Source organism: Callospermophilus lateralis, chromosome 2 (assembly GCF_048772815.1).
Source record: "Callospermophilus lateralis isolate mCalLat2 chromosome 2, mCalLat2.hap1, whole genome shotgun sequence".
NCBI classification, from domain to species: Eukaryota; Metazoa; Chordata; class Mammalia; order Rodentia; family Sciuridae; genus Callospermophilus; species Callospermophilus lateralis.
Window position 1 is genome coordinate 182,068,729 of NC_135306.1, and position 25,633 is coordinate 182,094,361.

The window sequence follows — 25,633 nt, forward strand, 5'->3', positions numbered from 1 at the left end:
GTAAGGAACATGAGAAACAAAGTAACACAGTCTAATAAAGGACAGCCTAGAGAGCTAGGCGGACAGATTCAGCTCCCTTAATCTGAACTGTGGTCTTCATATTGGTGAAATGGTCATGCTCACTTTGAATTTAGTTTGGGCTCTATCATTTTGGGGCCATTAAAAGTGATAATTCTAGCTGTCTTAGAATTTGGTACCAAATGTAAGAGAGGAAAGGAGTCAGATGTATGAGGATCAAGTGGGTGGGTGGAGTTGCTGATAGGCTGGATTAGAGAATGTGATGCAGAGCTGAGGCCTTCCACAGTTGGACTTTCCAGTACAACCCCGTATTTAAAGTTTGGCTTTTTGTTTGAGGGAGAGAGTTTGTGTATACAGAGCAAACATATGGATTGTTGCCTCACACCAAATGAACCCTGATGATGGAAACAGGGAGAGGTGAGACTATGGATCTGTCTTTCTCTTTTTCTTTCTTTTTTTTTTTGAGAGAGAGAGAATTTTTTTTTTAATTTATTTTTTAGTTTTCAGCGGACACAACATCTTTGTTTGTATGTGGTGCTGAGGATCGAACCCGGGCCACATGCATGCCAGGCAAGCGTGCTACCGCTTGAGCCACATGCCCAGCCCTGGATCTGTCTTTCAAAGGCAGGTTCATTGATGCAGGTCCATGCAGGGCCATGGAAGAGCTCAGAGGAAAATGTAGGTTCCCTATAGTCAGGAAGGTCTTAAAAGAAGATGAGGACAAAAGCTGAGGCAGGTAGACATGCTTTTTCCCAGTCCTTTACAGAGGAGTGAAGAAGTAGAGAACAGACAGAACCTTTCTTCTTAATATTCTTGGAAGTACCTTTAACATGAAGCCATCGGAATTCTCCAAAAGTCACTGTAAAATTAGTTCCATTTCCCAAAGGAAACCTCATTTTATTTAACCTCATTTAACATGAGTGCTAAATTTCCTTACTGTTAATCCTAATACATTAATGGGGAGTAAACTCCATTCTCTCCTCTTCCACATTTGAAATATGTTAGCTGTGCTGCAGTATTTTGCTTTTTTGAGTCTTGAGTGTTGAAAATCTGAGAAGAGAATGGTTCTGTGAAAGACTTCAGGGAATGTAATTTGTTGTTATGGTAGTTTATTAGTATAACCTTTATATAAATTTAATCAAAAGCTGTGTGCTCTTTGAGTATAGTCCTGGATGGTGGGTGATAATTGGGAAGCAGATACATACTGTCTCCTTTTTGGGTGTCTAAGGAAAAAATAATTTGCTTCAGTGAGAGGTGTCTCAGGTTCAAGGTCAGCCTTTTTGAATCCCCAGTTGAATTGTGATAGGGAACAAAATCTGAGATCAGTTCAACTGCTTAGTTTCTTGCCTGATCAGCCTTGACTAGATAAACTTTTCCTTTCAATCTTAAAAAAATTGAAATGCTATCTCTGTCACCTACAGTTGAATATTAAGTAATATAATATACTGTTTGAATATTGAATCATTGTATATTGAAAAGTATAATATTATACCTTTGAATATTGTGTAGTGTAGGTTTAGAGATACATTACAACAACCAATTTCTTAAAGTCTGATCTTGATTATTCTGCTCTAGGTCATCAGAGTCCTGGTTTTTTTTTAGTTGTTGAAAGACCTTTATTTTATTTATTTATATGTGGTGCTGAGAACTGAAGCCAGTGTCATACACATGCCAAGCAAGTGCACTACCACTGAGCCCCAGCCCCAGCCCCCAGAATCCTGTTTTGATATTATTTTTTCTTATCTTTTCTTGTGATCATTTTACCTAAAATATTTTTTTGCAAGGACAAAAGGGAAAGGAGATGAAACTTAAATTAATTTTTCTTTTTTAACTTATAAGCACCTAATTATGAAAGTGGTCAAGTATTTAAAAAAAAAGTTTTATAAAAATATGCACAGTTATTCTGTTATGTTTCCATAGTATTTACTAGACACTTTATTTGTCATCTGGGAATTGTCTTTGGAGTACCCTCTTTCTCCATAGAATTTGATAGTAATTTATTTGAATTGATATTAATTCCTTGTGTGTACTTTTTTGGGAGAGGCTAATCTTTTGTTTTTTTCCACTTTCAGTTGATCCTATTAAGGTTCTAATGCCATCTCTGTCACCTACAATGGAAGAGGGAAACATTGTCAAATGGCTGAAAAAGGAAGGTGAGTTAAGAACATCATTGGTGTCTACTGTGCTTTTTTGATCACTCTTCCTGGTTATTTTGGCTTTTTTCTAATCAGTTGTATAACACAGTACATAATCTAAATGAAGTAACTTGTGTTTCTTTGCTACTAATATAGGTTTGTTTAAATAAAAATTTCCCATGTTAATGTAGCAAAGTTTTCTGGGTTCATCCTGTGTGTTTCCACACGCACTGAATTTTACAATATTTTAAGGGTTTTTTAAATTTTCAGTCCTTTTTCTTAGATTTTAGTTTCAACCCTAATGCTTTTATCAAAACCCTTAGTTTATAACTCTGTCATGACTGTGTGACTGCCTATTTTCCTGGAGCTAGGGAAGTTGATTATAAGAGGGAAAATAAGTAAGAATAATAAGGAAAAAGCCTCAAAAGAAGAGCAGTAGAGAAGGGCAGTAGACTTCTAGTTATTGAAACATACTATTAAGCCTATATAATTAAAATGGTGGGGTTGGTGTTTTAAAAGAACTGCAAGAATGGGATCCTGTTTAGACTAAGTGATACTCTATGTATGTGTAATTTGTCAAAATACACTGTACTGTCATATATATCTAGAAAGAACCAATTAAAAATAAATGCGTACTCGGTGCAGTGGCTCACTCCTACAATCCCAGTGACTTAGGAAGCTGAGGCAGTAGGAGGATCACAAGTTCAAAGTCAGCCTCAGCAACTTAGCAAGGTCCTGAGCAACTTGGTGAGACTCTATCTCAAAATAAAGAAATATAAAAAGGGGTGGGGATATGGCTCAATAGTTAAGCACCCCTGAGTTCATTCCCTGGTACAAAAAAACAAAAACCAAGCAAGTGGCTAGCCTGGCAAGGACTTCCTGGGTTTCCATTTGTGATTCATTGGGCACAGATTTTGCTAAGGCAAATTCTGGTCTTGTGTCATCCAGAAAGTAATTATAAAAGAGCATCTGGAGATTTTAAGTCACAGGTAAGAATTGAGAGTGTGGCAGAGTTCTATTGTGATTCCAGGAGGTCTAGCCACTGGTGGTATAACTTTTGCCAATGATGACACATGTGGGGCTTGGGAAGTGGGCCGGCAAATACTTATTTGACAATACCAGCCAAATAAGCTTGGGAGTTTGGGGCAAGGCTGCCATTCTTTGAGGGATTCTGGGGTGCTAGGAAAAACAAGAAGATAGATAACCGAATGGGCCTCAGAGCAGAAGCTTGGTCCTATGGATTAGGCAGGTATCCATAAGGGAGTAACCTAGGAGATGTAGCACAGTGAGGCTGTCCAGATGACTGTGCCTGGTTAGGATTTACCTATGTGATTGGAAGCATTACTAAATTCTCTTCCATAGCAGGGACTATGTCCAAATGTGTTAATGTGTCCCTGTTATGGTTAATGCAGTAATTGAAACAGACCTGGCAGAACTGTAAACAGCTGATTAGTAAATATATGAGCAGAAGGGAGAGAAGCCAAAATCAGGGAATGTGACAGGATCCAGGAAGGCTTTATAGATGAGATAGTATTTGATATGGGTCAAGATTAGGGCTGAGGATGTGGCTCAGTGGTAGAGTGGTAAAAGGCTTGCCTAGAAGAAGATTGAATTTCTTCACGCTATGAGAACAGATAGGCAAGTAGATAGGAGTTTTTTTCTGTTTTTTAAACCGGGCCACATTTCTCTCCAACTTCTAGCTCACTGGTAATAAATTATACGTATCCATTGAAATATGGACTGTGTGATTTCAGGCCAGGAGGTGTGGTGTCTCATCATTTTGGTCTTTTTACTTTTGATGACACTGTGCTGTTTTCATGTAGGTCAGGCCAGGATGTATTTTAAGTCTCTGGAGCATGTTTCCCTGAAGGTTGCTCTTAAAATTCTGTGTTCTGCCAGTTGAAGGGAAAATCTTGTTTATCAATACAATGAATAATTAAGAGCAATCTGAATCCTAGTTTCTTGGTAATCCTCTAGCTTCTTTTTTAAACTTACTTTTTTAAACTTTGCTGTTTAATTGTTCTTTTGAGTATAACTTCTTTTCATTAATGTTTATGTACTCATTGGGATAAGTCTAACTACGCTTGGTGCTTGGTACATTGATGGTGACACTTGGCTCATTCAAAAAGCGACTATTAGATTATAAATTTATATTGAAAACATATTCCCTTTTTTATATACTTCTCATTAGCTATACTTTTTGTTTATATTGAGATCTTTATTAATGTATGGTTAATGGAACTTAAAACATAAAGAATATTGAAAATTTTTAATGAAAAAGAGTGCTGTTGTATCTAGTTGTCAATCTAATTTATTTTTAAGCAAAGCCTAGATAATGATCCAATAGCCTGTGGATAGCAGTTCGGTTATATAAACTTTCAAGGTTTCTTGAAAGTCTGAGACTCTAATTCACAGCTACTTTTATTAATGCATGTTTTAAGCTAGGGAGGTAAGGGTGCAATAAAAGGATCATGATTTTCCCTTTGGAGTTTCTATGTTGCCGTGAGAACTACCTGGAGTGAGTCAAGCTAGATGAAATCAAAGGTATATCATAGAGGCTGGGGTTGTGGCTTAGTGGTAGAGTGCTTGCCTAGCATGTGCGGGGCGCTGGGTTCAATTCTCAGCCCCCATAAAAATAAAATAAAGATATTGTGTCCAACTACAACTAAAACAAAATACAAAGAAAAGAGGTATATCATAGCTTCATATTCAATCATAATTTATTTTTATATTCTGAGTTATGTGCAATAATAGCATGTAAATTATTTTCATCTTTTTGAGCTAATGAATCTTAGGACACTAGTTTAATAATAAGTAATAGGATGCTTATTTAGTCTGAGGATTGAATTAAAAGTATGCATCATAAAATTAGTAGAAGCTGAGTGTGGTGGTACACACTATAATCACACAGCTACTTGAGAGGCTGAGGCAGAAGGATCACAAGTTGGAGTCCAGCCTGAGGAATTTAGCAAGACGTAGGCTCAAAAAATAAAAATAAAAGGCCTAGGTATGTAGCTTAATAGTAGAGCACTTATCTTGTGTGCACAAGGCCCTGGGTTCAGTCTTCTGTACTGCTAATAAAATAAAACAGTAGAGAAGATATTTTGAAAGTGCTAAATAGCACACAATTTCAAAATATCTTGAAAGGTAAGTTGAACTGTAATTCTACATCTTTATTACAGGTGTTTAGGAGGGTGGGGTTGTGGTAAAGAAAATATACTTCAGGTAATTTCTGTTTATTAAAGTGGCCATAGTTTATTTTTTCATCAGTTGAAAAGTCAAATCTGTTAAAAAACAAAAAGAAATATTTGTTCCCCTTTTATGAGAGAATATTTACACATATGAAAAATATTTTTCCTTGAGATTAATATTTTAGATTTTCGCTCTACCAAGAAGCACTATAAACAAAACCACACTGGAACAATTGTGTGACGTACTTAGCACATGGTGTCTGGAGCAGACATAGGTGCTTAGCAAGTGATGTCCTCTGCTGCTCTAGGTGTGATTCTTCAATCCAGAGGCTGTCATTCTTAGTGAGCCTTTCTTTTGTTGTATAACTGGGAATTTTGACTATTCCACACAGCTTTTGTGTAAGTCGGACTGTCTCAGACTTAGTGTTTGAGAGTAAAACTGTTTTGATGGGGGATTTATCCTGTACCACTAGGTACCATTGGAGAATTACACAAAGATTCTGGATTCTACTGTAGAAGAGGCTTTGGTTTCTGTTATTTCTGGGAATATGTTTGTGGTGCTAAACTGGAAAATTTTGAAAAAGTACATTTCACAAATAGCCTCAGTGTTTTTTTGGTAGACTACTATTTTAACAGCTTTTTTGAAATATAATTTACACATTCACCAATTTTATGTGCACAACCCAATTATTTTTAGTAAAGGCATAGATTGTGCAACTTACCATAGTCCATTTTTAGAACACTTCTGTCATCCCAAAATGTTCTGTGCTGCTTGATTGCAGTTGCTTTCGTCTCCCATCTCTGGCTTTAGACAACTTTGATCTGGTTTCTGTCTCTAAAATTTTGCCTTTTCTAGACATTTCATGTAAATAGTAATCATAATGTAGAGTTTTCATTTAGCATGGTTGAGATCATCCATGTTGTAACAAGTATTAGCAAGTTCGTTACTTTTGTTGCTGAATTGCTTTTATCATTATGCTTTTTTACAGTTATTGCTAACATTTATATTAGATCAAAATTGTAAAATTGGTGAATGAATTGTAGATTACAGTATTAATCAATGGAGCTCTCTGTGGCGATAAAGTACTTTGCCAAACTGTTCAATACAGTAGCCACTAAACAGGTAAAGAAGAGACCAGAGGGATATATGGGAGTTTAACCTGATGTGACTGTCTTCTTCTCAAACTACCACTCATGCTGTCAGCACTCCGGGCAGGATTTGACTGGCCTAGCAGCCAGGCTGCCTCAGGTCATGAGACCATGCAAATATCATCCTTTTAATTATGATGAAGTGATAAGCATTGACAGACTGTGATTAGGGGTCCCTCTTCTCTATTACCGTTCTGTTGTGTACTAATTGGGTGGGATTGGCATTGTCAGCTGGTATTCTTCGTCTGATTAGGAACTTCTTGTAGCATTTCTATCTTATTATTTTTAACCATGGTGTCTTATACAGTGTCATTCATATAGGGGCAACTTGTAGATGTTTGCTGAGCAAATACATTAATGTCTCTCAACATAGCAATAAGAAGAGGTTTTTCTCTTTCATGTTTACGTAGATCTGATTTACTTGGTCTTTCAGACAACAAGTAGCCCTAAACCATCATACACCTTGGAAATAAAGACTTAGTCTTAAATTTTTGGCAGGATGTGTTTGGTTAATAATATAAACTGTTTGACTAAGACACTATTTCATGCCTAGAATTTACTAAGACACAGGGAAGCCTCTGTATACTTCCATCCTCAGCTCTGACAGCTGCTCATCTGGACGAAGGAACAGGATATGATGCTGGCGTCGGTGCTGGGGAGCGGCCCCCGGGCGGGCCTCTGGTCTGGCCCCTCCTGGGGCCCGCACTCTCGCTCCGGGCCCGCTCCACCTACGCCACTGACACCGACCTCGAGAAGATGGCTCAGGAACACTCCAGGGCTGCCATCTTCTGCAGCCCGTCAGCCATCAACGTGACAACTGAGAAGCCTTCTGTCCCTCAGATCGTCCATGAGCCTCTGTCCTGGCTGCTCAGTCTTTTCCACTAGACTATAAACTCTACAAATAGAACCATATCTTGTTGTTTTTGTACTCAGTGCTTACTACAATGTCTTATACATTAATGTTTGTTGAATGATCTGTTTGAAATAATAGACTGTGGAAGAGGAGCAAATAATGGATCTTGAGTTTTAATCGTTGTTACTAGCTATACCTAATATTTTGTCTTTAGTTCTATCTGAAGATGTGAAGTGTTATGTAAAGGTGTAAGTGAAGTGTTAACCTAACACTTCCAAGTCTGTGATTTTTTTTTTTTTTATAATCTCTTCCTGAGAGTCAAAGAGATTAAGATGAAGTGACTAGATCACTACTAAGTGTTCAGCCTTCAAATGAAACTCATATCTGACATGTCTGACTTGGGAGAGGTTCCTTTTAACTACTCTGCCAAGCAGTCTTTCTCAATATAGTGCTAACTTGTTGATCAAAGCTGAAACTTAGCAGACTTGCATCTTGTGGCATTTAGTCTCAAAAAAATTTTCTTTTGGCATTTACGTTGGATTTGATTATCGATAGATAGAATTTAGTTTCATAATAAGTTAGGGGTGATGCTTCTTTATATGAAAGTATAATGTTTTAAATGTTGCTGCAGTTTATGGACAAAGCCCTTTATACTACAGTAGTTTTTGTCTGTTTCTCTTAGCATTCTTATTTAGCTGACATATGTGCCTATGTTATGTGGCAAGATGTGGGTATTGTTTAAAGAACATAAGAAACGGGGTTACATGTCTTTAAAATTAGAAACATTCTACAAATGGGAGAATGAAAAGACATGTAAAGGACAGTTTGATGTGTACCTCATAAGGAAATAAGGATATGTTAAGTTTATTACAGTTTTTTTTGTAAAGCATTTAATCTGAAGTGCATCCCATATGAGGCACTGGCCTGAGATCTGAGGAATGGGAGTGATATAGAACATCTCTAATGTGCCCTGTTTCTATTGTGGAAAAGTTCACAGTATTTTATAGTAAGTAGAGAAAAATACAATTTTTAAAAAATAATTAGTAGTAGCAATATAACATTTTATATTGCAATTTGTGGTTCTTATCAAATTAGTTATAACTGTTACCAGAATTCAGGAATAGAAACAAAAACTTGTCAGTTGAAGTACCAAGAGAAAGTTACATGGCTGAAGCAGAATAGATAGTTCTTAAAGAGTGGTTGAAATTTGAACATGGATGAGCACAATGATATAGTTTCATTTTACTTGGTTTCTTAAGGCCAGATTTTATTTTCCAGCCATTTAAGAAGTGGTTTTATGGTAGGTTGCATAATTCAGTGATCTCTCCCATGGTTACTACAGAAACAGAATAGTGCTTTTTTATTTTTCCTTTTGGAGTATGATCTATTTTAACTAAAACATCTGCTGTATAAAGAAGTACGTAAGATAAAATACATAATATGACACTGGGACATTCTCTGTATGACATACAATGGTCCTTTTTGGTTGTTCCTGCATATCTCACCAGCCTAATCTTTCATTGCTTCTCTCATGTACTGTTTGCTAGTTCCCCCAAAGTGGCGTGTTCTCTTTGCTCCCAGGCCTCTGGGTATGCTGCCTTCTGCCTGAATCATTACCCTTTATTTATCTCCTCATCCTCTCAGGCTCAGATGAGATTCATTCTAAGGAAACTTTCAAAGCACACTTATTAACTTACTAGTATTTTAGATTTTCTTTCACATTTTCTCATTGTATTCACCTGTTAATATTGCTATTTCAGCTATTTGGGTGTATATGTGAAGAGATGGGGGTGTATTTGTATGCCTTATATTTCTTATCTTATTTCTTTTTTTTTTTTTTTTTTCTATTTAGGGTTTAGATCTGTCTCTTCTAAGCTATTGTTACCAAGATTTTATTTCTGTATTTTCATAACCACTACTTTTATATGTAGTTTTAATCCGTTTACAATTATTGTGGTTATTTATACATTTGAATTTATTTTTGCTGTTTTTTGTGCATTTCTGTTTTTATTCTCTGCCTTTTCTTTTTATGGGCATACTTTCTGTTAAATGATCGTTTTTATTTTCTGTTTTGCCTCTGATTTTTTTAATTGATATAGATTGTATTTCTATTTTTAAATTCTTAAATTTTGTCAAAAAATGTAGTTATTCAGTATTTTCCTAATTGTATCAAAATTCAGTATGGTTCACATCACCTAAACATTCCCTTATTCATCTTATTGATTTTTAGTTTTTGAGTTTTTACTTTTTGACCTTCAAACATGGCCTTTTAAGTGATAAATGGTTAGCATTATAGCAGCTTTTGTGGTAACTTTTTTCTTGTGTCTCATGGGTCCTTTCTGTGTCTACTTTTCTTCTTGATGACAATCTTGTATGAGCTCTTTGAAGTGATTGCCAATAATGGTAAATTTTCTAGCTTTTATATGTCTAAACAATACTTTTTGTCATTCTTAATTGATGGTTTGGCTGCATGTAAAATTCTAGACAGTTATTTTTCCTCAGCTTTTTGAAGATATTGCTTCATTGTCTTCTGACCTCTATTGCAGCTGCTGAGAAGTGTGCTCTCAGTCTGTCATTCCATTGAGGTAATATGTTTTTTTTCCTCTGATAGCTTTTAAAATTACGTTTTTTATTGTTGATAGTATGCAGTTTCTCTACAGTGTATCTAATGTGGATCATGTTTACATGCTCTAATACTCTTTTTCCTGTTAAAATTTTGTCACTGTTTTAACTTGCATAGAATGTAATCTCAATAATTATATGTACCTCTACCTACAAGATTTAGGACATTCCTCACATGCCACAAGGCTCTCTTGTGCCCCCTGTCAGTCAACAATGGGTATTTCAAACTCTTAATATTATGAAGGTATGCATCTCTAGTTCTGGAAAAAATTTTGGCAATTATTTCTTCAGGTATTGCTTCTCCACCAGCCCCCCAAGTCTTCCCCAGGAAGTCCATAAGACAAACATTACAGCCTCAGTCTATGTCATTTAGCTACTCTTTTCTTTTCCTTTCTATTTTTTTTTTTTTTATTTTTTTATCTGCATGTATTAAGTTCTGGATAGTTTCTTGGTGCTAGCTTTCAAAATCATTCTTTTGCTATGTCCACTCTAGAATATATACCTTTTTTTTTTTAATTTTGATGACTTAATTTTTTTATTTCCAATATTTCTAATTAGCTTTTTTCCTTTCTACTTGATGCTGTTTTGTTTCATTTCTGTACATTTTTTTAAAAAAAAAATTATTGTCCTTGTGATGGCTTTTTTATCTTCACTTATATTTTTAACATCCTCCAGATACTTATTTTAAAATCTTTGCAGATTGCACTAAAGAATTGCTTCTTAAATCTGTTTCTGTTCCAGTTATTGATTTTGTGACTTGCTTTCTTAGCATCAGATTTCTTAATGTTTCAGGACCTTGTTTTATGGTTTACTTTTGAATGGAAGGTTTTTCTGTTTTTCTCAATGTCTTCCCTCTTGCCCATCCCTTATCTTCCCCTTAGCCCCTGGATTTTGCTATGGATACTGGGAATATTGACAGATGCAGTCCTGGAGCCAGAAGGTTGTTTGACTTGGTTTCTGATATTGGGGCAGTGTTTTTGTCCCCCATCTCCAACACCCCCAGTTTCTGAATAAAGCCTTAGTCTCAGTCAGGTTTTGATGGCTCATTTTGTCAGCCTGACTTAGCCCTAGCTTCAGGTGGTAAAGCTGATTTGAGTCCCCTGGCTCCACAAGGCCACTTTTAGTTCCCTGTACTTCCTAAAGGAAATCTGTCTCTTCTTTCCTCCCCATCACAAACCTACTTTTTGATCCAGAAGCCAGCATGTCTGTAATGTCAGTTCCTGCTCAGGTTTTTAAGTTTTCATATCTTTTCTATTGCACAGAACTGGTCCTTAATTTGACATCAGCCATGTTGATTTTCTCTTTTTTATGCTGTGTATGCTTTATTCATTTATGCTGTGTGGTACAGATAGGATTTTTGAACTTGCCCTAAGATGTAAACCAAAAAGTACTATTAATTACGAAACTTCTCTCTATAGAGTAATAGTCAAATTAGCAGGAGATAGGGGTGGGAGTTTAACTCAGGGATAGCATGATGAGGCCCTGGGTGTGATCCTTGGCACTGTTAAAAGAAAAAGAGATACGGGGTCTGAAATTGATTTGTCCTGGAGAGAATATTCATTTGTTGCTATTGTCTCAGTGTGATTTTACTTTTAATATTTGTTCAGTAATCTTAGCAATAGCTTTTTATTACAACAAATATAATTATACCCCTAATAAAGCTTTCAGAAAATACAACAAAGCATACACACACACACACACACACACACACACACACACACACACACGTGAGATGAGAACTGTTTATAATTTCACAACCCAGAAGTAACTATAGAATATTTTGTTGTTAATTATGTTTTACACACATCTACAGATATTTATATTTAAAAAAAAACAAAACAAACCCAGTCTTGTTTTGTAGGTGAAGCTGTGAGTGCTGGAGATGCATTATGTGAAATTGAGACTGACAAAGCTGTGATTACCTTAGATGCAAGTGATGACGGCATCTTGGCCAAAATAGTGGTAAGTTTTCATTTGGATTATCTTCTATAGGATGAAGATTTCTTTTTTTTATTTTTAATACATGACAGTAGAATGTATTTTGATATATTATTCATATATGGAGTATAACTTCCCATTCTTCTGGTTGTACATGATGTGGCATTAATTACATTGGTAGGATGAAGATTTCTTAAATGTAAAGTTTTTGAAAGAAAGTTACCTCTTTATTTATATTGTTGTATTATCTTTTACATAGTACATTTTTAATTCGAATTGTGTTTTTTGTATTTTCTAAATTTTCTATAATGCATATGTTATTTTTAGATGGAATTTTAAAACTGACGAGAAAAGTAAAATAAAATGCGTAAATATGCATATGGTAAAATACTTTTCTACTGATGTAGCCAATCAATGTGTTGTTTCTTCATTTCCAGAACATTTGCCAGATAGTATAGAATAGCAGCTAAGACTGTGGTTTCTGGGAGTCACAGTGCCACCTGAATCATGTAGCTAAAGTCTTCTTCTGCAGTTATAACTGCATAATGAGAAGCAAATTCTTATCCTTTGCTTCATAATAAAGTAGAGAAGATTATAACAGACCATGGGGTATTAGGGAAATTTAAGTGAGAGAATATACAAATGACTCCCATGTCATTCTATGTGAGTCTAAGCATTTGTATCAGTTGTTTGTGACTAACCAATAAATATTCATTTATGCCTCTATAGTTTGATTTGTACTGGTAAGACGTACCTCTAATGGTAGTCCCTTGTCGATGTGTTTTTACTTCTGAGCCACCAGCTCATCTCTGCATTTAGGATGGATATAACACCTTCCATTGTCTATTTGGTCCAAAGGCCATACCTTAGAATGTTATACTTTAATTAGATATAGATCTTATAACTTTTAAATTAGTGTTTCTTACTAGAAAGTCCTTTGGACGTGGTACCAGGGATTGAATTTGGGGGCACTCGACCACTAAGCCATATCCCCTGCCCTGTTTTGTTTTTTATTAGCAACTCAATGAGTTGCTTAGTGCCTTGCTGTTGCTGAGGCTGGCTGTGAACTACAGATTCTCCTACCTCAGCCTCCCAAGCCGCTGGGATTACAGGCGTGTGCCACTGCCTTTTATGTGTATATTTTCTAGCCACTTGTTTTATTCCCGACATCTTAATATATCAAACATCTGTCTATGATTGAAGCACATTGTTTAAAATATAGTTAACTTCCTCAGAGGAAGTCTGAATTGAAGATTAAAATGTTTACCTTTATAACTGAGAAAATAAAAAATATACCTACCAAAAATAATTTGACTAATTTATGTAGTATTTTGAGGAAGAGAAAGATTGCTTACATTGCCATATGTAATAAACCCAGTTTGCATTTTATTGGGTGTGCTTTTGACAGGCTGTGCTCTTGGCCCTAGTTCTGAATTGCTTGGCTGAAGAAGTCTCTCAGAATTTATAGCATTTTCCACTTAACTGCTTAGTAATGCATTTCAAATGGCTAACCATGTCACTGGGTCAGGAGTGCCTAGTCATATGGTCCCTAATGCTGTGAAAGGTTTGGGAGGGTATTCCTGCCAAAGAAAAGATTGTGTGTTTTAGGGCTTTGTATTTTTATTATTATTCTACATGCTTTTTGGACGATGGCAGTGGGAGTATATTCATGTCACAATGTTATACAGTTTCACAAAGGGAACAAATTAAGGTGGACTCACTAATGCCTTTTGGTTTTGTCTTCTCTCCTGCTTCAACCCTCACCACCATCACCACCAGCAAGAGTTGTACCCATCTTTTTCGCTGTGGAATAATTCTCATTTTTCCAAACAAAATAACATGATTTTTACAGGAGTAATACATTTAAGAGACTTCTGCTTTCAGAATCAAAGAGTTGGATAATTGAGCTTATTAAAAGGCAAGGGATGATAATAAAACTAAACTGAACACTGAAAATAAGTACTGCAACTCTAATGTCAATTTTGACCACACATATTTGAAAGGTTTAGAAATCATAGTACATTTTACTCTTAGAAATTTAAGATGTTTTGTATTTTATCTTCACAGTTTGGCTTTCTAAATACTCTTATAGTTTTGCATTTGAATTATATTTTAAATGTAAAATAATACTTAGCACACTTTAATTTTACTTTGTGCCTTGATTTCAGCATTCCATACTTTTGGGTACACTGATAAACATAGGTGAGCACTATTTGGTATAGTTGCAGATGTTTAATGTCACTGCTTGGGAACATCTCTGGTATAGGTAGAGGGATGAAATTTAGCCTATCAGTGTTATTAAGAATTTATCTCAGGCCATACCACCTTTTATATGTTGCTATTTGCCCTCTAGTGCTACCAGCCACATGCTGGGCCATTAGGCAGGAATTTCCAGCCCTTATCAAGGTGCACTCTATAGTCCAAACTTGATCCTGTTGATAGTATTTCTTGTTTTAAAAATAATATCTTTAATATTTATGGTAAGTAACATGTTCTTCTAAGTGCCTCACATGTAACTCATTTATTCTTTATAACAACCACACATAACTGCTGTTACTGGTTTTTATTTTAAAGAAATCGGCATGGTGAAATAGACAAACCTAAGACCATATAACTAGTAATTAATGGAGTTTCAGCATTGAAACCCAGGAAGTCTGTACAAAACTGGGAAGGAAGGCTAGTACTTTGAATGACAGACTTAATTCAGAATTTCACTATTAATAAGCTATGAGTTTATAGGGCAAAGTGTAAAGTTTTTTCATTTCATATTAAGAAGTGCTGATTTGGACAGAGGAGACAGAACAGTACCAAAGGCCTGTTTGGTTTCTAAACACAGTTTTGCAGAGTATGATTTACTCCTATGTACTAAGTCTACACCAGTTTTAAATATTTATGCATGGGAAAAAATGTGAGTACTTTAAATATTGTTTGATATTTAGATACAGCAAAAAGTGAAATGATAATAAAAACTTGTTACTGCCTCTTTGAAAATGTTAATGTCATGTTGGTAGGATATATGTGGAATCGTATATATGATTTACAGTAAATTAATCAGAAAAGGAGATTTCAGTTTCAAATTTAGTACAGTATCTGACTCACATTTCAGAAATCTGTTGATATTTTTAAAACAAAACTTTCCCCTACAAGGGAATGGTTTACATTTGAATCATATTCTTTGAACTTGGATACTGACCTTACTGCTGATTCAGTCTTGAAAGGAATTATCAAGTGGACTTCATATCATTTAATGCTTCTTATTTCTGTGAGTTTTTAAAGAATTACTCATTTACTTTGTGATTTTTAGTAGGCATCTCATAAACAGCTAATTAAACACTTTTAGATGGAGAAAATGTTAACCTAATAATCTTAACTCATCTTTTGACATAGAAATGAAAAATGAATAGTTTGCAGAAGTAAAACTTTAATTTTTCTTGGATTGTTTAGTCTTTTCCCACAGCTTATAATTCATTGTTTATTCTTAATTAGTTTCATATGTCCATTTATCTATATATAAATGTATACATGTATATATACATGTGCTTCATTAAAGTATTGTTCCTTTTCTTCCCCATTGGCAATTAGTAAATTTAGAAGGCTTCCTAGTTCTCAGAATTTATGTTTTATTGTTTTAAGAATAATGCACATACTAATATGCATCAGAAATGTCAAACCCATGCTAGGTATTATGCTTTTCCTTATAATTATTGTATTAATGAATGTCCTACAGCCTGTAATTCTGCTATTCATTCGATACATCTGTGATGAGCATTATTTAGAGTAATTGAAAGGAAATAATAGAAAATTTTAAAGGAATGACATTTTCTTCCAATACTAAGCCTCCAAATATTGTTATCTACAGGTTTTCTAGGGACTTCATTTAATAAGTAAATTAGAATGAGCCTTTCATTTATAAGTTAATGCTGCTGATATGCTTAAAATCTATTTTTTTTAATTTTAAAAAAATCATCTTTGATCTTAGGTTTTTAGTTGATAGTATTTCTTGTTTTAAAAATAATATCTTTAATATTTATGGTAAGTGACATAAAAAACTGGTTAAGTAGGACACCTTAATGTTATTGATAAACTTTAAAAAACTCATAATTTTATTTTATTTTTCAGATTCTATAAGTAGATATTCAGGGGAAGAATTAAATACTAAAGTTAAATATTCTTAACATTAACCAGAATAGTTAGCCAGTTCAATACTATCAATACAATAGTTCAATAGTTCAATTACTATCTATACAATGGAACATTCTTCCCTGGCCTTCCCACAGAGACTAAGTTTACTGAAAAGATTTTATTTTAAATTAATTTTAATAGTTAGGACTAATGGGGGGATTAGGCCCATATGAGCTCTTGAAATGTGTAAAAATTGTCTGAGAAAGACAATGTATAGAAATTGTCTGACAAAGACAAAATAATTGAGATATGTAACCATGGTTTCCTGTTTTAGATTTGTATGGGTTGACATCAAAACAATAAACCAATGGTAACTCACATATTTGAAGGCTGCCATGAAAATGAGAGATTCTAGAATTTTCCTTCATCTCAGGAATTATTATTAATAAATGGGAGAGGAAGACTGGTGAAGGAGGGCATGAGTGGAAGGCAGAAGGGAAGGAAGGTAGGAGGTTGAGACTCTCGGTTCAAATTAAGAGATCTTTCCTTGATTACCCATCAAGGCATAAACTACTTGACATTGATGAGCCTTTCTATCTCTACTTTTTTTGTTTGTTTGTTTTTAAAATACAGGTTGAAGAGGGAACTAAAAACATACGACTGGGTTCACTAATTGGTTTGATGGTTGAAGAAGGACAAGATTGGAAACAAGTTGAAATTCCCAAAGATGTAGGTCCTCCACCACCAGTTTCAAAACCATCAGTGCCTCACCCCTCATCAGAACCACAGATTTCTCTCCCTGTTAAGAAGGAACACACAGCAGGGACACCGCAGTGAGTATGTTTATTTGAATGATAATGTTAATTAAAAAAAAAATTTATGGCCCCTCTTAAGGTTTTAATCATTATCTTATTTAAAGCATCTTTGTACATTACATAGAAAGTTGCTGAACTTCCCTTATTTCTCTGAGGACACTGAGGTCTAAGAATGATTATTTTACCATCATTGTTCATTCAGCAATAGTTACTGAATACCTGTTATGTTCCAGGTGCTCTGAAGACTCTGCTTGCCAATGGAGAACAAAACAGTCTGTTTTCACATTGAATTTGAATTAGGTTTTAGAATTCCAGAGTGGCTCTCAATATACCAAACTTCTTTAGAGACTCATGAATCTGAAGTTCCACTATGTATTCTCTTAAACACCAACTAGCCTATAAACTTGTGTGTTATTAGGTCATGCAGTGATTAAAAATTTTTTTTTAATTGGTTACTGATTAATCTTATTCAATAATCTAAAACTTCACTTTCTCTTGGAAAAAATCTAAAAATTTGATGACAGTAGGCCCATATCAAGCAGATGTATTTACAGTAGCAAATACATTAAAATGTTCTCCATTTGTCAGTTTTAAACTTTCAGACCCAGCCTGTTTTACTCATTTTCTTCCTGAGATTATGTAGTTATTTACATTTGCTACTTTGCTTAAAGTCCTTAATTAAAAAGTAGATGCTTACTAGTCATATGACTGTGGGCTTACTAGCTCATGAAATCAATGAGTTTGTTTTCCCCTCTCTTATTCTTCTGGAGTATATGTGAAAATAGAAGCATTTTCAGGTAATACTAAGGACTTTAAAAATTATATTAAGGATATAGTTCAGTAACAATGAAACAACCAAAATTGAAAATGGCACAGAAATTTAAATAGACATTGCTCCCCAAAAGATAAACAAATGGCTAGTAGGCACAGAAAAGTTGCTCACTGCACTAATCATTAGAGAAGTGCAAAACGAAACCACCAGGATGAGACAGCACATTGATCAGTATGGCTGATATCCAAAAAGCAAGAACAAACAAAAAAAACCACCTCAGAATATAACAAGTGTTGGTGAGGATATGCAAAAAATTGAAACTGTATGCAATGCGGATGAGCATGTAAAATGGCACAGCTGCTATAGAAAACAATGTGGCATTTCCTCAAAAAAAGAGAATTACCTTATCACTCAGCAGTTCTACTTCTGGGTATATGCTCTAAAGAATTTAAAGCAAACACTCAGTGTTTGAATATCATTATTCACAGTAGAAAAATGGTGGTAATGACTCGTGTCTAAAAATGCTGTGTACATACCTTGAAATGTTATTCAGTCTGAAAAGGAAGGACATTCTGACACATAATACAACATAGATGAACTCTGAAGACATTATGATGAATAAACTAAGCCATCACTAAAAGACAGATATTATGTGACTACACTTAAATGAAGAAGTGCTCAGAGTAGTCAGATTGGTAGAGAGAAATAGAACAGTGGTTGTCGGGTTTTGAGGGGAGGTAGAAATGAATAGTTACTGTTCAATATATACAGAATTTTGATTTGGGCAGCTGAGAAAGTTCTGGGGATTGATAATGGTTCCCCAACAGTGGGATTGTACTTAATGCCACTCACCTTTACACCTAATGCTCAAGATGGTAAATTTTATGTATTGTTTATTATAGTAAAAAAAAAAAAAAAGGAGGAGGAGCCCTGTGAAACCTAGTCAGAATTGAAGCTCTTTTCACTAGATTATTTACTCTTATTAAATAAATAGTTTGAAATAGTAACTAAATTTTTACAAGAATGTTTGATAATAAAATAAATTAGATTGATAAAGATTTATCTGACTATGTCCATCTATGGGAGTCATTTTAGTTTTAGTACAAGATTTTGTTTTTCTAATTATCAGCAAAGCTGTTGACATTTAGATGTATTTGAAACAATATAAGTCTTAATTAGTTCAATTAATCTTCATGTTTTCTTCTTAGATTTCGTTTAAGTCCAGCTGCTCGAAACATTCTGGAGAAACATGCACTGAATGCTAGCCAGGGTACAGCTACTGGCCCTCGGGGGATATTCACTAAAGAGTATGTGTGTGCTTTCTATAATAATCAAGTCCATTATTTATCTTTCCTTTTTTTTTTGAAAGAATTTAAAAGCCTTTTTAATGAGTTAACATTAAAAAGGTGGTACATTGTTCTTTTGTGCTTTTAATTGCTTTTGTCACTAAATTGTGGTCTGAACAAGGATAGTTTTCTGAATAATTGCAACATAACTGAAAAACAGTTCTAATTTAGCAACTAAAACAGATTCTTAGAAATAGTGATAAATGCAGAAAATTAAGTGTAGAACAGTAAAACTATATTGTTTCAAGTTTGTGTTAAACTGTCACCCAGTCACAATTAATTTCTAAAATGTGGAAATACATTTTTTAAACAATTTGATTCTTAATGTATTTTAGTTTTATTAATTTGTTACAAAGCATTTTTCTTTTTGTATTTCCATTTCTAGTCCATGATATTTTTCCATAAGTTGGTACCATACATTTTTAGCACCATACTTACAATTAAAAGAATTTTATAGTTATGCCTTAAAAGCTGATAGAGAGATCATATTTTTTCCATTGGTCTTCTTTTTCAATAAACTGGTTTTATTGGTATGTTCTTGTTTTATTCTCCCAAGTGAATTTTTTATATATATATATTTTAGTGGTTGATGATCTTTGTTGTATTCATTTATTTATATACAGTGCTGAGAATCAATCGAACCCAGTGCCTCACACATACTGGGCAAGCACTTTACCAGTGACCCACAATATCAGTGTCCCACCCCCATGAATTTTAAACAACTCTTTTAGCTCCATGTGGGGTGGGGGTGCTATGGTATTTTTATGTAATTGTACTAAATTAATTTATTAAGAGCTGACATCTTTATAATGATGAATCTTTCTACTCAAGAAACGGGTGTGTCTTTCCATTTGTTTCAATTTGCAAATCTTTCAAGAGTTATTTAAATAGATGGCCCCTTTTCTGTTGGGACTCATTCTGAGAAGACAAAGAATAAACAAATAGGTTTATGAAACTAATAATGTAAAACCACCATAGTGGATATGTGCTACATTTGTCTAGGCAGTCACATTAAACATTTCAAATTGAGTTAGTGTTTTAAAGCAATATGCTCATTCCATGTTTAATATTAATAAATAATTCTGGGCAAAATTTTTGTAAGTAGAAATAGAGTAAAGGTTATAAAATAAATGCTGAACAAGGTGACTTGACTTATTTTCACTAGTTTACTATTCATTAGAATATTGGATTACTTTTGAGTGTTTCTTTTATTGAAAATAGAAAGGCTTTATTTCTTAGGTGTTCTCATTTATCTGTATTATGGTCTTACTGATTTGTTATCCAAATGTGTATATGGGTCCATTACACACACTGAGTTGGAAATCAGCTTTCCTGAGAACCTACTGAATGGCAACATCCTAGATTGTGGGATTTTTAGTTAAAGGATTTGAAGGTTTCACTTACCCATAAAAAACTAAAATTAAGAATCCTGATAGCATTTAAGCCTGGTTTTCTCCCCACATCAACCTTCATTTAGTAAATACTATTGATATCTTAACTTTAGATCTACTATCTATGCTTAGTAGATCTGCCCATAAAAATGGAATAAAACAACTATTTTCATAAGAAAATATACTTGCTTTGCCTATAATTTTAAGGGATTAGATGAAGAGATTATGTTTAATTCATTAATCATTGAAAGATTTAGTGAAATGCCAAATAATTATGGCTTTAAAAGGATTGGTTCTGCAGGTTTGTGTGAGTTGAGTTTGGGCAAAGACATGAGGTAAAGAGAAAGTTGAGATTCGCTGGCTCATAGATAAGGTAAGAGATGATGAATATTGTGCTTGCATGTGGGTAGAGGAATTAAAAGAAACTCTGATGCAGAAAGCATGAGGGTAGAGTACAGAAGCCTTTGTGAAAGATTGAATGTGGTGCACAGGCCAGGACAGCAACAAATCCACGAGTGGTTTGGTATTCTAGTGTGGATGATGAAAATGTTGGCTCTGGAAATGGAAGTAAGGGGTTGGGAAAGCTTTTGTCCTGGTGAAGTTAGTATTATTTGAAGCTTATTGTCAGCACTTAGCAGCTATCCGGTCAGGAGCAGTGAGATAAAGATATATCAAAGAAGATAGGTTGGGATTAGAGAGGTAGGTTTGGTAGATAATAAAGCAGTAATAGTTTTAGATCATCAGGAGCTAAACTATTTAAAAGGCTAAATTCCTGTATTGGGAGACCTCTGGGATATAGATGAAAATAAGGGTTGAATCTAAGAAAAGGTCCTTGAACTTGGTGGTTAGCTGACCTTATGGGAAGCAGGTCAGCAGTGTGACAGTAGTGGAGTAAAGAAATAAAGTTTTCTTCTTTTCTTTTTTCTCCTTCTAGCTATACTTAATATATATAATTTGTATAGCTATCCTAAAAAATTTTTTTTTAAACCTACATTGAAAATCGTCACATTATCGTCATATTTCCTAAGAGGAGCATAAATGCTTTTATCTTCTGAATAGCCTAAGAAAGCAATATTGAAGAAATATCCTTTTAATATTTTTGCCAGTTTTTTTATTCAGTTCTCTTACCAAGTTGTTCCTTAACCATAAGGAGGTCAACTGGGCTGGTGTCGTAGCTCAGTGGTAGAGCGCTTGCCTAGCATGTGTGAGGCACTAAGTTCGATTCTTAACACTGTATAGAAAATAAAGTTCCATCAACAACTAAAAAAAAAAATACATATACATATATATTTTTTTAAAAATGGAAGTCAACCTTTAGGTTGTCCAAATACAAAATTTATAAAAAGTTTCAGGAGAAAAATGGATTCTTCATGCATTATTGAGAAATTTTGGTTTTATATGCTACTAAAAGTACCTGAGTTTTAAGTTTAATCCTTAGGTGAGCTTTGGAAAAAAAATTTGGCCTGGTTTCATCTACAGAAAGGTCATTTTAAATGACTGAAAACTTGCAGGCTTTGGCATAAGCTGCCTCAAAATATCTTAGCACACCTTCTAAAAATGGTGAGGATGTCTTTCTTCCATACCTTGTCGACTACAATGTAAGTAGGATACAACGGTTACTTACAACTGCTTAGGAAGTGCCTGTCGCCCATGGCATTTTGGAGAAGATCATAGGTGTCAGTTTTAATTTAACATTTAAGCAAACATTGCTCTAAACATATGTTGTATAAAAGCATATAAACTTTACTTCGCTTCTACATGTGACTGTCTTTAAGAAAGCAAGTGCCTGGAGGTCCTACTTATAGCTTTAGATTAGATAGATTCCATTTCTTTATTCAATCCCAGGATTGCTGTTGAACGTAGATACACTTAACTTAATTATCTGCTTCTCTATTCTTATAAGAAAACTTTGTCCTAGTTTATGTTTAACTTGTGCTATATGTGCATAGATATTGAAAAAATGGTAGGAGATGTATAGGCTTTAGAGTTTGCCATACCTTAGTTCGACCTCAGCCCTGGCAGCTCTTAGCTGTCTCCTTCTCTGACTTTTATCTTTTAATCCTCTTTACTTTGTTCACAACACTCCTGTGCCAGCCCTCCTCTGTTAGTAGAAGAAGCACATTTTTTCTGCCTTTATACTTGTTCTTCCTTCTGCCTAGAAATGTAATTTTCCCCTCTTGAGTCTTTGTCCTTTGCATCATTCAGCACAAATATTATCTGTTCAGATCTTCTCTAATCATTCTGTTTTAAAATAACCCCTCTTCTTGTCCATCACTCTCTAACTTATTGCTCAGCTTTGTTTTCTTTATTTTAGATTCATCACTGTCATTCTAATTTATGTGATTATTGTATTACTACCCCTATAGAATAAAGCTCCTTGATGGGAAGTATCTTGCTTAGCATTGCGTGCCCTAACATCTAGAATTCACTAAGTGCCTAAGAAATACTGACATAGACATGGGGTTTAACCTTTTTGAGTCTACTCATCTGTAAATGAGGGATAATAACACCTTTCCACAAGATTGGTATAAGATTAATAACACAAGCACTTACCTCACACATGATAGACTCATATTTCCACTTTTACCCCCATTTTTAGGAATCCAAGACGATGTACCAATTTAGATTTCCTTGTCAATATGACCTCTCATTTAAAGTATTAGTTCTTTAATTTTTTAAAATAAGGATGTTAGCTGCACTTAAAGATAAGTTTATGAACCCCTTTCTGGATCTAATGTAAAGCATAGAGTGATCCTCTTTCCTGCCAAATGTTCCAGTGTGTGTTACGGGTGTCCCTCAAATCTTTAGATTCATGTCATACTGAAGTTGTTTTTATATTAAGAAAAACAGTTTTACTTAAATTGGAAAAATATTTCTTAATTCGGCTATTAAATTTTTCAAACAAGGTATTGGTTTTGTACATTACTTTTTACATGCTATAACTTAACACACTGAATTGAGGTCTTGGCATATTCAGTAGTCTAGTTATATCCTTTTAAAAACAAATTTGTATTACAGAGTGATAATCTGTAACTAGTTATTTTTTATTGTAAATGATGCTGTGGTTACATTTATTACATAAGATTGTGCTTATTGGACAAATTTGAAATGATGTGATTTCCTGGCCATAAACGGTATTATTTACACTAGAATAAGTAATGATTTAGTAAGTATTTTAGCCATACATATAATAAACTTGACACTTTCTGAACACTATGTAAAAATTATTTCACAAGTATAAAGAATGAGGACATGTTTTAATTAGTGAATTGGTCATCTACCAAGTGATTCCTTTCCAATGAAAGACTAATTCAGTTTTTAAAAATTAATATCTAAAGGTGAAACTTTGATAAAATTCTAATTATTATTTGGTTTTTGAAAATATACATGCAGCCATTGGACAAATAATAAGCTGTAGAATATGTAGAAAATGAATTTACTTTTCTAGCTCAAATAATTGATTTGCATTATATTTTAGTCTTTATATTTCTGTAACTTCCTTTCACATATTGCCTCTATTTTATAAAAACTGTCTTATATATCTTGTTGCTAATCACAGTTATCTGATTTCTTTTTACTCCAGAGATGCTCTCAACCTGGTCCAGTTGAAACAGAAGGGCAAGATTACTGAATCCAGACCAGCCCCAGCTCCTCCAACCACTCCCACAGCACCTTTGCCCCCAAAAGCCACACCTGGACCATCTTATCCCCGGCCAATGATCCCAGCAGTATCGATTCCTGGACAACCCAATGCTGTGGTAATGTACTCTGAGTAAGGTTTTCATTTTGTAGATAAGTGGGAGGGAAAACTAGGACAATTGCTATGTTTATGAGTATTTTTATCAATCCATTTTAGTAATAGTTTAAAGTTATGAAGAAAAAAAAAAATGCTCCCAGTGCTTTTCTTGCAGATTTCCTAGCACAAATTGAATTTGTGCCAACTTCTATGTAGAACTTTAGAACTATGATTCAGCTTAAATTTATAAGTTCCACAACGTTAGTACCATACGGATGCTCTATAATCATGATACTCTATGTCTTTTCTTTTATTTTTCTTGGATGTAATAATAATTTGTAGCTGACCCTGGCTCCTTTTATGGATATGTTTTAATTCTTGGCTAGAGAATTGATAAACTCACTGTGAAAAATTGTGCAGACTGAATCATACAACTAATCATACTTGCCTTCTCAGATACATGCAGTTGAACAGCTATATGTTTTGTTTTCAGATTTTTCCTTTTTTGTATTCCTTTTCTTGCCATCAAAGAAATGCAGGACAATTAGGTTAAAAATTGAATAGGCACTTAAAAAAATAAAAAGGAATAAATACCTGTACTGTTCTTACTTATGGAGAAATACATTTCATTATAATTTTTGAAAAGAGATGAAAACAGTACAAGTTTATGAGACAGATTTTTTAATGTACATTGATGATTCATGACTGCATATGCAAAACTTTGTTCATAGTTAAATCCAGGTTTTTTCAAAAAGCGGATTGTTCACATTAAAAAGATAAGCCTTTGAGATACTTACATATGTAGAGAGCTTTTATTCTACTTGGTCAAATGCTTTGCTAACATAGATGTTTAATTTTATAAGAGATGATATATTAAAAAAAAGAAATCAGCTGTATTTTTGGTTGCATTATATTATCCTAAGGTGATTGTAGTTCTTTCCTGGAATGCAGTGAAGGGAAAAGGAAGGGATTAGATGTAATTTGAAGTCTATCATGCATTTGTGAGAGGTTCAAGAACAGAATGGAAAAGTTATAGTAAAGTTATAGAAAGATTTTATTATCTTATTCATACTCTATATTTTTAATTCCTAGGAATAAGATACTCATAGTTTTGTTTCAAATTGCAAATCAAAACAAAAATAATTTGAGAGACTATCCATTATATTGGATTATCTTTTTCTTTTCTATGCCATTTTTTATAAGAATTTCCTATAGTTGAACTGTTGTTTTATTGGCTGCTTTGAGTTTTATTAAATGAAATTTGTAACAAAAGCTGCTTACAATTCACATACATGTTTCTATATATATGTGTATGTGTGTGTGTGTATAGAGTATGCATGTATAATATCTGATATATATGTATAGATTTACTCATCACATGCACCTGTGGGGGAATTAATCATTTGATATATGTGTTTTTGAATTACCTTAAACATAGTAACATAAGATATCCTATTTACAACTGAGACTTGAATTTTACAACTTTTTCCTAAAGTTGTATACTAAAGTCTAAAACTTCTCAGATTTATTACATTTGCCTTTCCT

General features: G+C 34.0%; 1 protein-coding gene across 1 annotated transcript in view; it reads left to right on the top strand.

The window, feature by feature from the left end:
• The window catches only part of Pdhx (pyruvate dehydrogenase complex component X), a 69,744-nt gene that overhangs the window by 19,640 nt on the left and 24,471 nt on the right, over positions 1 to 25,633 (top strand). Inside the window, exons 2-6 of the mRNA XM_076847042.2 lie at positions 2,091 to 2,171; positions 11,830 to 11,930; positions 16,662 to 16,861; positions 18,824 to 18,922; positions 23,936 to 24,110. Of these exons, the coding sequence (XP_076703157.1) occupies positions 2,091 to 2,171; positions 11,830 to 11,930; positions 16,662 to 16,861; positions 18,824 to 18,922; positions 23,936 to 24,110 (656 nt within the window). The remainder of the gene's footprint in view (positions 1 to 2,090; positions 2,172 to 11,829; positions 11,931 to 16,661; positions 16,862 to 18,823; positions 18,923 to 23,935; positions 24,111 to 25,633) is intronic.